General features: G+C 45.1%; 1 protein-coding gene across 21 annotated transcripts in view; it reads left to right on the top strand.

Annotated features, from left to right (window-relative positions):
- Nucleotides 1-13,003, top strand: part of EIF4G3 (eukaryotic translation initiation factor 4 gamma 3) — a 152,347-nt gene that overhangs the window by 62,414 nt on the left and 76,930 nt on the right. For 12 of the 21 annotated variants that reach the window (XM_072026777.1, XM_072026779.1, XM_038166584.2 and 9 more), the window contains one exon: nt 8,621-8,716. In XM_072026777.1, coding sequence (XP_071882878.1) covers nt 8,687-8,716 — 30 coding nt within the window. In that variant the 5' untranslated portion in view covers nt 8,621-8,686. Of the gene's footprint in view, nt 1-8,620; nt 8,717-10,054; nt 10,169-13,003 lie in introns of those variants that run through there. The other 9 variants (XR_011804627.1, XM_027443099.3, XM_027443094.3 and 6 more) reach the window with 1 other exon arrangement.

The following is a 13,003-nucleotide window of genomic DNA, read 5'->3' as shown; positions in this document are numbered from 1 at the left end:
CTCTTCCTGCTCTGCAGTTTGGTGAATCCCTAAAATTCCCCCCCAGAGGCCAAAACACTTGTATAGAGACACCTGGAACTGAGTACCTGGTGTTTTCAGGAAATGTTTTTGAAAAAGCTGAAATACTTCAACTCACAAAATAGACACGGTTCCTTTTACTCTCTGCTTCCCTCCAAATCATAGCCATGACCCCCCCCTAGTAAATTTGCAAAGACTTTGCACCCATGAGACAAGCTTGGCCCCTTCATCAGAAGCAGGGTATTTGTGCTGCCAGCTCAGCTCTGTAGATCCAGTGTTAAATTCTGTTTGAAAGTGGAAACCTCCAGTCTGCGTAACCCGTTCAGTGTCACAGAAGAGCGGTCGTACTTGCCTCGTTGGTTTTAATGGGACTTTAAATATTCCGAGTGATAGATAGTAACACACACAGAAACAGAGTGTTTTCAAGTTACTGGTGCATCTTCGAGGCTAGGAGCACTGCCTGGGAGACAGTTGGCAGAGTAGAACTGCATTATTTTTATTTTACAGAGATGCTATGATGAGGACAAGCTGATTTCAGTGGTGCTGGATAATTTGCAAATGAGCTGATTAAAATTTCAATTAAAATTGAACGTCGTGATGTGATATATGCCAAAGAATTGCATATTTGAACACGTAGCTGTGAGGGGGGTTCTGTTGGAACAGAATAACCTGATGGTGTCTGATTAGCTGCAGTTGAAGTATCACTGGAAATAACAAAAGTCAAACCACGAGCGTTTAGAGGGGAATTGCCTGTGTTTATTGCTTTAATCGTTGTGCTATTTTTAAATTTGGGATGGTTCGGCTGCCTGTTAAAGCTGAGATAGTTTACGGGAGTAGTGCGAGAATGTTTTTATGCATTCTTTGAGAGGGCAGTGTGTAGAAAAGCCTGGGAAATGACTAAATTAAATAGTTCAGGCTTCTCCATCACTGCAGCGTTTGCAGATGAGCTGGTTCTGCATATTACATACGGTCATTACAGACATTACAGACCTTTTCCTAACTCACATTATAGAAGTCACTGCAGGCATCAGCTTCATTCTTGTTTGTCGTGATCCTGCTTGGCTGACTGCAGGGCATGTCAGGAAAAAAAGCAATGGGATTGGGATTATCAAGTTACAAAATAGTAATAAAAATGAGTGATGTTCAAAAGAAACATTGGGCAGGAGCCACATAGTTTGTGCTTAGGCACAGGACCTAACTTGATGTGGTTTCAGTGCAGGTTTCTAGGTGTTGTAGTGACATTGGTACACATCAGAGGGAACGTGTCAAGCACTAACACGGCTCACTCCTGCAGGATATCTCTCAGCTGTTTGGGCACTTCCCTTCTTCCACAGGACTTTATTCCTATACGTGCTCATTGGGAAGGCTACTAGAAGAATTGAGGTGCTTTGGTTTTGTTGCATGTTTGTCACCAAGTGGGGCATTTCTAGCTCGTTAATGTGGTTGACGCATAGTCTCATGTGGCTGTTGTGGCTTCTTGTGTTGTTGATTTCTGAGTGCACGTGGGTTAAAACATCTGATTCTTTTCTACCTGAACTTGTCCTGTAGGTTGCTAATTCACTGGGTAGGTTGGGAGCTCAGGAACTCAGAGTTAAGAAGTGGTTTTACTTTGGCTGTTGCCAATGCACCAGTTAGGTCAACAGTTGCTTCACTTCTCCTTTGGTCATCCCCGTCCTTGGGACAACAGCCAGGGACGCTGCCAGGACCAGGAGCCCTTCAACCCTTTGCTTGAAGCTGCCGGAGTTCGTAAGTCAGTACGCCAGATGGGACAATGTGCATGTCATTTCCTCATGTGGGTTGTAGTGGTAGCAATTTGGGGCTGTACTCAGATGCTCTGGCCCTAGCTGTTATTTCTGCCTCGTAATAACATCAGATTAAAAATAATCATAATAATCTTGGTGTAACATTCAGTCTTTGGAAGTTTTAAACAGTTTTGCAATCACTGGAAGGCAGCACCAGTGCTGAAAGACCACAGGAGCAACTGGTTTGGGTTTGGGGAAAATCAGAACGGCTTCTGGTAGTGCTGAGGTCACACCAACTTACACCTCTCGCTGGATTGAGGCCATTCAGAAAGTGAAGCTTGAGGAAAAAGGAAAGTGCCGGCTGTGTAGGAGGGGCAGTCTGAAGGAATACTTCTGGCATGTGGCTGCCTGTGGGTGAATTTATTGGGCAGAGGGGTTTTAAATTACCCTCTTATTTTAAGAGCTAAATGCAGAGAAGTTGCCGTTATTGGGTGCAGTACACTTGCAGTCTTTCAGGTGGTAAAACGATTTGGGCTGTAGGTGGGCAGAGTAAAACCAACTCACCAAATACATGGTGGTTCAGGATTACAAGCCACGTCTTTTCCTTCTGCGCTTGTGAACCAAGCAATGGTTTATGCTGCTGCAGGGATTTCTTCACCTGCATCCCTGGCCAAACTGCTGCTGTCCAGGCCAGTGACCCAGGGGAAAGCTTTCTAAGGCTTTTCTGTGCTGAGAAACCTCCTCAAGGGCTGCTGCATCAACACCGCCAGGCCCACGTTCCCTGCTGTTGTTTTCCTCCAGGAAAATAGTTCAACATTTGGAGGGAGAAATAGGTGTGATTGTTAAAAGTAGGGCAAGAAAGGGAAAACCGTGCTGTGAGTGATCTTACCGCTGACTCCATTGCAGTTGTCTTGTGCCTAGCTCCAGGAGCAGTTGTGCTTTGTGTCAGGCAGCTTGCATACATGAGAACTGGTAACTTTGGGGCAGGAGCCCTCAGGGTGAGGTACCCCAAGGCAGTGTAACTCTACGTGCCCACCTGGAGTGGCTTTAATCAATGTTTGGTGTGTAGCTGGGTCGGGGAGCACCGTGGTTATGAGACTGCTGTCCTTCAGAGACGCTGGTACATCAGAGGCGAAGGCATGCATCGGGTTTTGTTCAGGGGTCTCCTGGGGCCAGGGATGGAGCTTGCAACAGTTTTATCCTCAGTATCCAGCTGATGCACGCTTCCTTTACTTGATGTTGGCATAAAGTGATTCAAAATCGTTCTAAATGTCTGTGCGGTGACGCTTCCAGTCCGCCTTTAGCTGGGTGCCCTCTGCTTGTGGGTGCAGTGACAGAATCTCACCTGAGATACAAATCACTGCAGCAGGTATCATTTGTCCCACCACAGAGAATCCCATCTCCATCTGTTGTGTCCGTGCAGGAAAAACAGCCTTTGGGGTTGCTCCAGAATAGCTGCCTTTGGCCCAGCGTGCTTCGTGTTGTTATAAAATGTTTTGCTTACGCTGTCATGATCCTCCCAACGAGATTAAAGCATTTTGCTGGCATTCAGCAGAGTTTCAGCTGGCTGTGGATAGGAGCGCGGTTGCTTCCTTTGTTACTGGTGAGTAACTGGAAGTCCAAAGGCTTTCGCACCCAAGGTCACAGCAGGGATCAGCGATAGAGCGGCAGGCTCCTGAGTCACGGTCATGCGTTGAAATCGCAAGACCATTTCTCCTCCTGCTATGTAACTTCAGTAAATATAGACCCATCGAGCTTCTTCCGTGAGGCAAGGGAGGACTCGAGCAGCAGTGACGGGGCTTAACCCCTGCCCGTGCCAGATCTTGCTGGGCTGCTGAAGGCCTCAAGGAGGCTGAGGAGCAGCACCTTTCTGCCTGGGGATTTAAGAGTTTTGTTCCAACAGGAAAAATTTCCACTGGCTGCAGGAGGCAGAGAGCTGCGTGACTCAGCTTTTTCTGAACCTGATGTGTGTACTTTGCCTGTTTATTCCCAGTACAGTCAGTACTGAGGGAGTCATGTTACGCAGCAGGCACAGTGTTTATTAACCAGCTCGGGAACTGATCTAAGAATAACTTTTTTCATTTGTTTTGTTGGTAGTGATTTTTTTTTGCTTAGCGCAGCTAGCAGCGCAAGGTGGGAACTCTGCACAGAAAACAGAGAGAAAGGGTTTTCCCCAGCAAGTTGCAGGAATCCATAAACACAAATATTATTGCCTTCCCCCTGTGGATAGCCATGTCTGAAACATAAAATCACTAAGATGAAAGCTTAAGGAAAGCAAATTGCTCTGCCTCAAAAGTGGAGCAGCTCAGCAGCCATCCATTGTGTTCCAGCTCAGGGTGCTGCAATTATTGAACTTGAGGGATTTCAGTGTCAGCATTTAGACGCTTCTGGAGCAAAATTTGTATACTGAGCGATACTTGCTTCCCTGCATTCCCCTCTGCGGTAGTTTATTTAGGGAATTTTGGGAGTGTTTCCTTGCTGATCTCTTAATTTTTCACCCTCATCCTCAGTTTTTCAGCCACGGTGCATAAAAGCCACGCATTTCCAGCATGACTGAATATGATTATAATCACCTCGCATACCTATTTAGGTGCTTGGCACAGAAAAAGTCCTTTTGACAGATAAATGTGTGTGATACTTTTAATCAGCCTACTTGTCTGAAAAGCAGTGGATTGCTGTGATTTATGCTGTTGGTTGTTTTGGTGGGGCTTTTGTAGGCTACCGGGTACTGCAGATACCTACAAAGCACTTTTTTTCTTTCCTTGTTATGGTGTTTGACACAAATACCAGGGAAGGCACACCTCCAGCTGGTTTGAAGCATGCCAGGCAGAAGCATTTGTTGTTGTTGTTTAAGAATTGTGAAACATGTTTATTTAGATGATGTTTGTTGTCTTCAGCGAGATTTGTCTTGCAGTCACTTCTCAAGGCTGCAGTTGCAAACCTTGCACTCCGAGCTGTCGTCTGGGTTAGGAACAGCACTGGTTGCCCAAAACATTACCTTTTTTTGATGACAATAATAGCAGGAGAAACCCTTCAGTGACTGCTGTTTAAGCCTTCATGTGGTGATGTGTTGGGTTTTTTTTGTATGACTCCGTGCTATACTGGCTCTGATAGGGTTTAAATACTTAAACAAATTGAATACTCTGCTGCATCATCTTGCATTTGCCTTTCAGCCCTGCAAGTGTCAGAAATGACATCTGTTATCAGTGAGGTGGCTGTACTTAAATTTGGCACTGTATTTAAAAATGCCTGCTTTACAGTCATTCTGATAAAGCTCATTTTTTTTTAGGCTTAGTGATAGCTGCACTGCCTTTCCTATGCATTTCTTTGCTTGGTTGATGGAAAGAAAGCTGCGTTTTGGAGGTGGGTAGGGATGTCGGTGGTAGCATTGAAGTTGTATCTAACTTGGGCTCTATCCTGTTGTGTGCAAGTTAAGCCTCAAGAAAGCTTGGTTTTCCGGGGTCTAAAAAAGGGGAAGGATGGCTGATACCCCCCTCCCTTCTTGTTGAGAGGAGGAGCCGCTCGAACCATCTGGGGTAAGGTCTCTGCTCTCGAGGTACGGAGCAGGAGGCGCGAGGAGGTGTGGTCAGCCAGCCCGTGTGTGTGCTGGTGTCCTCCAGCACCGCCTGCCCTGCGTGCCTGCTGCCCTCCGTGAAGGGGAGCTGCAGCAGCACGGGGACTGACCCCGAGCCACCCATCTTCCAAGGGGAGAAGCCACCTGGATGTCAGAACGGGCAGAAAGTCGGGAACAAGGTAAGAGAAAAGCAGAAGAACCTCACGGACAGAAAGACAGCAGCGTTTTCCCACGTCTCGTTAGTGCTTGATTATTCTACGCTAGGGTGAGATCTTGTTGCTGTGGTGCCGTTGCCGCTGTGAGATGTGGTGCATACTGTTTATTATACAGCATTGACATGAACAGCTCAAGCAGAATCACACTTGTCAAATAAAAGGGGAAAATATTTGATGCTGCATCTGACATCTCAGAAACTAGAAGGCTTCTTGCAAATTAGTTGTTAACATGAATTAGAGATTTTGCCAGCGGTAAGACGAGAAGATTGGACCACAGAAGCTCCCGAAGAGGAGGGGCAGCAGAAAACCTGCCCTGCTTGCCTGCCAGAGGTTGCTGCTTCCATAGCAGAAGTTGATGAAAACATTGAATTACTCTTGAACCAGTCTCTTCTTCTGCTGTGTCGATACAAACTGCTGCAGAATAACACTCTTCAGCTAAATATTCTACTAAACGTGCTTTGGTATCCTAAATCACAGCACAGATCTAATGATGTACTTGGAGACAGAGATTTTTCTTATCTCTTCAACCCAAAAAGCAATGTTGAAAATCAGGGAGGAAATAACAGAACATCCTTCTGAGTTAGCTTGTGTAGTAGGAACACTCTGGTAAGTGGCTGTGTTTGTGCTCAAGTTTTGCTGTGCAGCGATGGGTTTGTCTCCCCAGGCAGCAGTCAGGAGGTGCTGCAACGGTTGGTGTTTGGGGTGAGACACTGCTGTGGGGTCATGCTCAGTCCCCTTATCCTCTGCACGTCGTGTTGGAGTTCTTATCCCAAACTGGAAAATTCCTTGGTCAGATTGTCTCTAGACTGTGTTTACCTTGCATTACATGTTGATCAGCAGGAAATTCATTGGGGATTTGATGTCCAGGAATGAATCAGAACAGAAAAAAGAGTAACGCCAAGACCCCAGAGGTCTCTGTTAGGCTGTCTGCGTGGCATGGGGCAGTTAACGTGTGCTGGGACATGCTGAGGTAACGCCTTTCAGTGGTCAGATGTGCCAAGACGCTCCTCCAATATAAGGCATACTCTTGCTCCAAGACCCATCCATATTTCCTTCGACACAAGCTAATTTTGGAAGGGCTGAGGAGCCTGAGATGTAGTAGGGTCTGTGACTTTGCTGTAGGACTCAGGTTCAGCTGAGTTTCATTTCTTCCATGTTTTTCTTTGGTTAACTTATTTCTTCCTTCCTACTGCATGGGATAGCTGGAAAGTACTTCTCTCAGGGCTGAGAGAGTTGATGAACATCAGCACAGTGGAGCAGGCTTAGCTGAAAGAGGAAAAAAGTAGACAAGGGGGATGTGCAGACATTTGCTCTCAGAACAGCCAGTGGGACAGGAGGTGACACGGGGCAGGGAAGGTGATGCACATTGAGCCTGGGAGGTGAGCAGTGCGTTCCTGCTCTCGGGGAGGCTTCTTCCCCTCCTGCAGTCCCTGCAATTGTCCGTCAGTAACTCCTGTCCGAGGGGATGCTTTCCTTAGAACCTGACATCAGGCGCTACTTGCAGCTTGTGGGAGCTGGTTGGCACTCCCTTGAAAGCCAGAACAGGTCTGCGTGTACTTGGCATGGTTTGCTAATTCAGACTCAGAAGTTTTACAGGCTTCAGCACCAAATTTTGGTACTTTGTGTCATTCCTAAACCATTCCTCGTGCTATTTGCTTGAAACAGAGCTTCAGGCTTTCTGCTGGATCGCCACACTGTGTGAATCCTGTCTTGATCGCTATGAAACTACAGTTGCTTAAGTTTCTTTCTTCTTTCTTGAATACAAACAGATTTGGCCTACCAACTATAGCTTAACTTCATTGCTTAAAATCTAATTATTGACATCAAACATAGCACAGTTCAAATCAAAGACACCTTGAAATGTGCCTGAGGGTTGGTGCAGTGAAACCTATTCTCTTGATACCACCTTATGGATTGAAAAAGTTTCCTTTTTTTCCTTATACTTGCTTTTGAATTTTAATGCCAGGGCCATAAAATTCGAAGATGAGAAGATTCTGCAAGGCTGTGGCTTGCAGTGGGAATATATAGCACTTCTGTGTTCAGGGAGGTTTGGCAATGTTTTTAATTGTATCCTCTCCCGTAATCTGTAAAGTGAGCCCAAAGACCTTCCCCTGGAGGGGACCCAAGACCTGACGAGCTCCTTTAATCATAAGGTAAATCTGATGATATGGAGCCGGAGGGTTAGTAGCGACTGCAGCTACCCTTGGTAACGCTGACATCCAGAGCTGGCACGGCGAGGTAGTGGCCATGGCAGAGGGGGCAGGAGCCGAGGAGCAGGAGAAATGGATTGTGATGGAGTCACGCAGGAGCCGCAGGGCAGCACGTAGAGCCTGGGGGAACTCCTCTTGGAAGTGAAGGCTGGCACAGACTAGAGGCTGGTTTTGGGGCCAATGCAATAATAAATTTAAAGAAAAGGTAAGCTTTTTTTGGTTAAAAAAAAAAAAAAAAGCGGGGGCGGAAGTCCTCTGAAGGGAGGAATGTCTTGTTAAAATGTGTGATCGGCATAACTACAGCTCCAGTTTATTGTTACTTTGGGCAAATAACATGGGAGAGAGCATCTGGGAGTATAAATTGTTATAGCCCATTGAAATCAACGGAACTATGAAAATTTACACAACCAATGGTCTGTCTTACATCTGTAACAATTTCAGGCAGTTTCATTGTGTTGCAAATGCTTTAAAGCAGCAGTAGCTTGTATTAAATGCATCCAAGCTTATTGCTTGTCATTTGTCGTGTTTTAGAGGATCTGCCAGCAATACCTGTGGTTCCAGCTCTCCTTGGGCTCACGTTCAAAGCAGGGTCAGGCAACAGGGCTTCAGTGACACTGAGCTGCGCTGATGTTTGCTTGTTCTCATGTTTTCTACTGTGGTGCTTCTGGAGTTTAGGGTGGTGTTGGTAAATGGTTGGGTCCTTAACAGAGAAGGCTTTCGCCATTGTAATCGCCAGATCTCTTTGTGTTCTTTATCTTAATGGTAATCAACAGTTTGTCTGATAATGTGTTCACTTTCGATCTTTTGGGATGAATCATTTGATACGCTCATTTTTTATTCCCTTTTTTTGTTCCCTGGCAGGCTCCGTACCCCTCAGGACAGAATGCAGCTCCAACCACGTTGGTGTACCCTCAAGCCCCTCAAACAATGAACACCCAGCCTCAGACCCGCTCGCCGGTAAGGGAGCCCATGTTTGCATCACCTTACATTCTTTCCTCCTCTTTTGCGTGTTTCTCTGTGTGTATGTGTGTGTCTATAACACTTGGCCAGTTCTCTGGAAAGTCTGTTTTACTGAACTGGAAGCACCTTCCAAATGGCAAATCTTGATTGAATTTTTAAATGTTATCATGGTAGGAGAATTGTCATTTTAAAGTGGCTTATCAGAAAAGAAGCAACAGACGGATTCTCATCTATGTTCAAATAACGTGATTTATTTTTAGAATAGTTGCTTTCAGGTTCACTTTACGTTAGAATTTAGATTTGTTACCAGAATCTTTCTCTTTTTTTTTTTTTTTTTTTTTTTTTTTCTTAAAGGAAGTGTTTGGTAAAGTGGTGGAACAAAGATCAGTAAATGAAAGCGACTCTGCAGCAGCACTCAGTCTCCAGTGGCCTGTGGGCTTCACTTCCGAGTCAGTGCCACTGGATCAGTTCTAACCACTTGCTGTCTAGCACAGTGTAGGTGCTCACACATTTAAAGTAGAGCTTCTGTGCACCCAGATCTTTTTGTGGTAAGCCCTTTTTCATCCAAGTTGAGGTTTGGTTGTCCTCCATGATCTTTTTTGTGTGTATTGTAATACTGCTCTGCTACCATAGGCCTTTGGTCCCCAAACCAGGCTCTTGTTGGGAAACCTCTGCTCATAGTGCAGTTCCACATGATTCTAGGAGACGCTCCTATGGCATTGCGTGCGTAGCCCTGCTTCTGCAGACATAATGTCTGAAGCCTCAGTTAGCCAAGGGAGCAGCAGTCCCTGCGTCTCTTCTGAATCCACATCTGCATCGTAACACTTCAAGTTACGTATAAAACCACTGCACCATTCCCAGCACTCTTCTCTTTTTAGAGTAAGATGAATGCTGCTGAAGCATGGCAACTGAAAGCCTCTGAGACAGAAGTCGTCTTTTTGTCCACTTAACAGGTATAGTACAGGGCAAGCTTCCCCTATGGGCAGCTGCACTGATGTGCTTGCCCCACTTCTGGAGATTTCACCTGCAGGGGATTTGCAGGAGGGTTAGTTCCGAGGCCTGTTGACCTCAGTGCTGATGAACAAGCCAATTAATGCCAGTTTTGCTGATGTTTCTGTGATGTGGACAGCTGTGAATTTGTAACTGGATCCCACCACTTCTTTAGTCCCCTGTTCTAATCAGTAATGTGGGATACTGACGGTAAAAATCTTTTCTCAGTAAGTATATTCAGCTTCTGTATCTTTTATTGTTGAAAAGCAAAAATAAATTTATATGGTTAGAACTGGAGCAAAACCTGACTGAAGAGCTGCATCTCTAAACCAGTTTTTTTGACAGCCCAGCAGAACAGTGCCAATACATTGCACAGACAACTGGAAGAGGAGGAAGGTTTTGGAACAGAGTCCGGTTTACAGGTCCCTGGCTGGAAGAGGCTGGATAAAATACTGCATTGTAAGCAATATAACAAACTGTACTCCTTCTTGCAGGCAATTGTGCCGATGGCACTATTTTATTTCTTTATTTCTTTATTTTTTTACCACATCTTTTTGTTGGCTGATCTACAGAAATGCACTGATTTGCTTCTTTGCTAAAAGCATGAGCAACCATGGCAGTTTCTGCCAGATTAAGTGGCAACAGAACGTCCAAAGTTGGCTGGCAGTCGGGAGGATCTGACCTGGTAGGACAGAGACCAGGATGACTTCGGGTTTTCCACTCAACAGATTGTTTTCAGGAGATTTGGCTGAAAATGAGTCAAATTGTAGGGATTTAGCCCTGTTATTGAGGAGATATCAAGGAAGGATTTGTCTGCAGTTGTCAGCCATTTTTCTGCAGTCACGAACGACTTTTTTATTGTTTTTAAACTCTCCTGTATGCAGTTTTTGCCATCTGCTCTGCTAGTGACCATTTTCACCCCCATTACTAAAAGGCACACACATAACATTTCATTCCACCTCCCCACCCCAAAACAAATGCAAGACAGTCTGCTCCTGAGCTACTCTTGCATTTTGTTCTGGGCTCGATTTACCTCTTTTATTTTTATTTTTTTAAATTTATTTTTAACCTTCTTTTTTTGGTGGCAAGGGAAGGGTGAAGAGGGGCTGAGGAAGGCAACAGGATGCCTTTGCCATGCGGAGGCTCCGTAGCGTGGTCCCATCCATCACGCCGCCGGTGCAGCTGGGTGTAGGGGCTGTGGCACTAACGAGGTGGCACTTGTAGAACAGCCAGAGCTTGCTCCGTGCAATTTCTGCACCAAAGGGCTATTGGCAATTGCACAGTTCGGGCTTTTCTGTTCCTCCCTGGAGAGCTGCCTTTGCAATCCAGCTGGCTCCATGGGTTGTCCCCGTTAGCTTCCTAGTGCTGCTCCGCTACCAGGAATGTCGACGTGCATTCCCAGCAGTGGGCGAGGAAACAGAATTGTTCAGCCTACTCCAAATTCCCCATTAGGTGATTTTAACACCAACCCCCCAGCTGCAGGAGGCCTGCCAAAAACCACGGCAGACAAGGGAGTTGACCCAGAAGTGGTGGTTTTCTGCTAGGCATGCGTGTGCCAGACCAGTGCCAGCAGGTAGAGACCGTGCCCTGTCTCCAGCTGTGCACGGAGCAGTGAGCAGGACCATAAGGAGTGTGGGTGGCAGAAATGTTGGACCCAGTCTTCATAAAGTTTTCCTTTTATCTACTACCTTCATCTGACAGAAGAACAAAGTGTCTATTTTAATCCGAGCCAGCAGTGACTACAGTTTGTTCTGTTGCTTACAGCTACTAATAGGAATAAATTGTCAACCTGATTATTTAAAAAAAAAAAAAAAAAGGAAAAGAAAAATTAAAAGAGAAAAAATCAATAGCCAATGGTGACCAGTACAAAATAGATTAGGGTATTTTTCACTAACTTTGAGGTTTTGTTTTTATTTTTTCTTGTAACACATTACTTTTTTGTCCACAACAGAATATACTTCAGCTTCTTAAGATGTAGGCTTCCAGCTCTTGTTTTAAACACAGGGAGAGTTAATCTTTTCTGCAGAACAGTGATAAGAGAGGTTCTTTGGCCTTCAAACTAAGCAACACAAGGTTATTGTACCCCATGATTCTTTTAGTGCTTTATTTTTCATTGGTGTATAACATGGTGTGTGGCCCCACCAGAAAGGCTTTTGCCAACCCTTCCAGGGTAAGCATTATTCCTTTTTCTCAAACACATGACATTGAAAGTGTTTTTGAGGCATTCTTCCGGAGAAAAAAAGGACTTGAAGTGCATCCCCCTCCTTAGGCTCCTCCTCCAGGTTACCATTTCTCATCGCAGCAGACTGATCAGCAGAGCCTCTGTCCTCTTCTCACTAGGAGGTTTGGGAGAAGGCCAGGAGTCTTTGAGTGCTTCTCTCCTGTGGTTGGTACTAAATTGGAAATTTTAGGTCTTTAGTCTTACGAGTTGATAATCCTTTGCATTTTCTCTTAAATGGAAGGCTGAGGGAAAGTTTTCAAGGGTGTCTGCTAGGGGTGGGGAAACTGCTTGTTGAATCAGTGCAGGTGACTCTCAACTCCTACATTAGTAATAGCCTGTGCGCATATTTTCCTGTTTCTGAAGGTTTTTTTATGACTTTTCATCCAAATGTCACAATGAGGTGAAGGTAGAAGGAATATAAGAGCACCACTGCTGTTAGTAGACTACTTGGAAATGTTGAATATAGGTGATTAAAATGTTTATAAGGGAGAAAATCACCCAGACCAGTGAATATTTATACGTTGCTTCTCATATTTGAAGAGATTAAAATAGCTGGGAAGTCGGGCTGTGAGTAAACCCCACTCTTTCTTCCTGAAAAAAATCTCTTATTAAGAAAATCAATAATTAGTAGACAGTTTTGATCACTCTTCTCATTAGGACTTTTCTACATTAGAATTTACGGTAGCCCTCAGGCGGAAAGTACAGCGCACTGAGTCCCAGCACGTATATGCATGAGCAGAGGTGGGCTGGCATCGCGTGCTGCGGCGCATGCCCTACGGTCCCGAGCAGTCCCTGGCAGCAGCAGGTAGAGGCACGTCGTGTGCTGCTGTGGCGTGTGGGAAGTCACAGCAGGATCTAGTTTTGCTTGCTCCATTTAATTATTGGAGCTATTACCGATAGGTTTATCTGCTCTCATCTTGGAGCTCTGCTGAGTACACTGAGAATTAAGAGTTTAAATACCTAACTTGGCTTCTGAATGAGGATACCTTGTCATCTTTATTTCTATTTTCCATTTCTTGCATTCATTTTTATTTCTATTTTAACAATCAGTTACTTATTGGAAAATGCTTTTA

Source organism: Anas platyrhynchos, chromosome 22, assembly GCF_047663525.1.
Source record: "Anas platyrhynchos isolate ZD024472 breed Pekin duck chromosome 22, IASCAAS_PekinDuck_T2T, whole genome shotgun sequence".
NCBI lineage: Eukaryota > Metazoa > Chordata > Aves > Anseriformes > Anatidae > Anas > Anas platyrhynchos.
The sequence above is the reverse complement of the archived record's forward strand: the minus strand, read 5'-3'. Positions and strand labels throughout refer to the sequence as shown.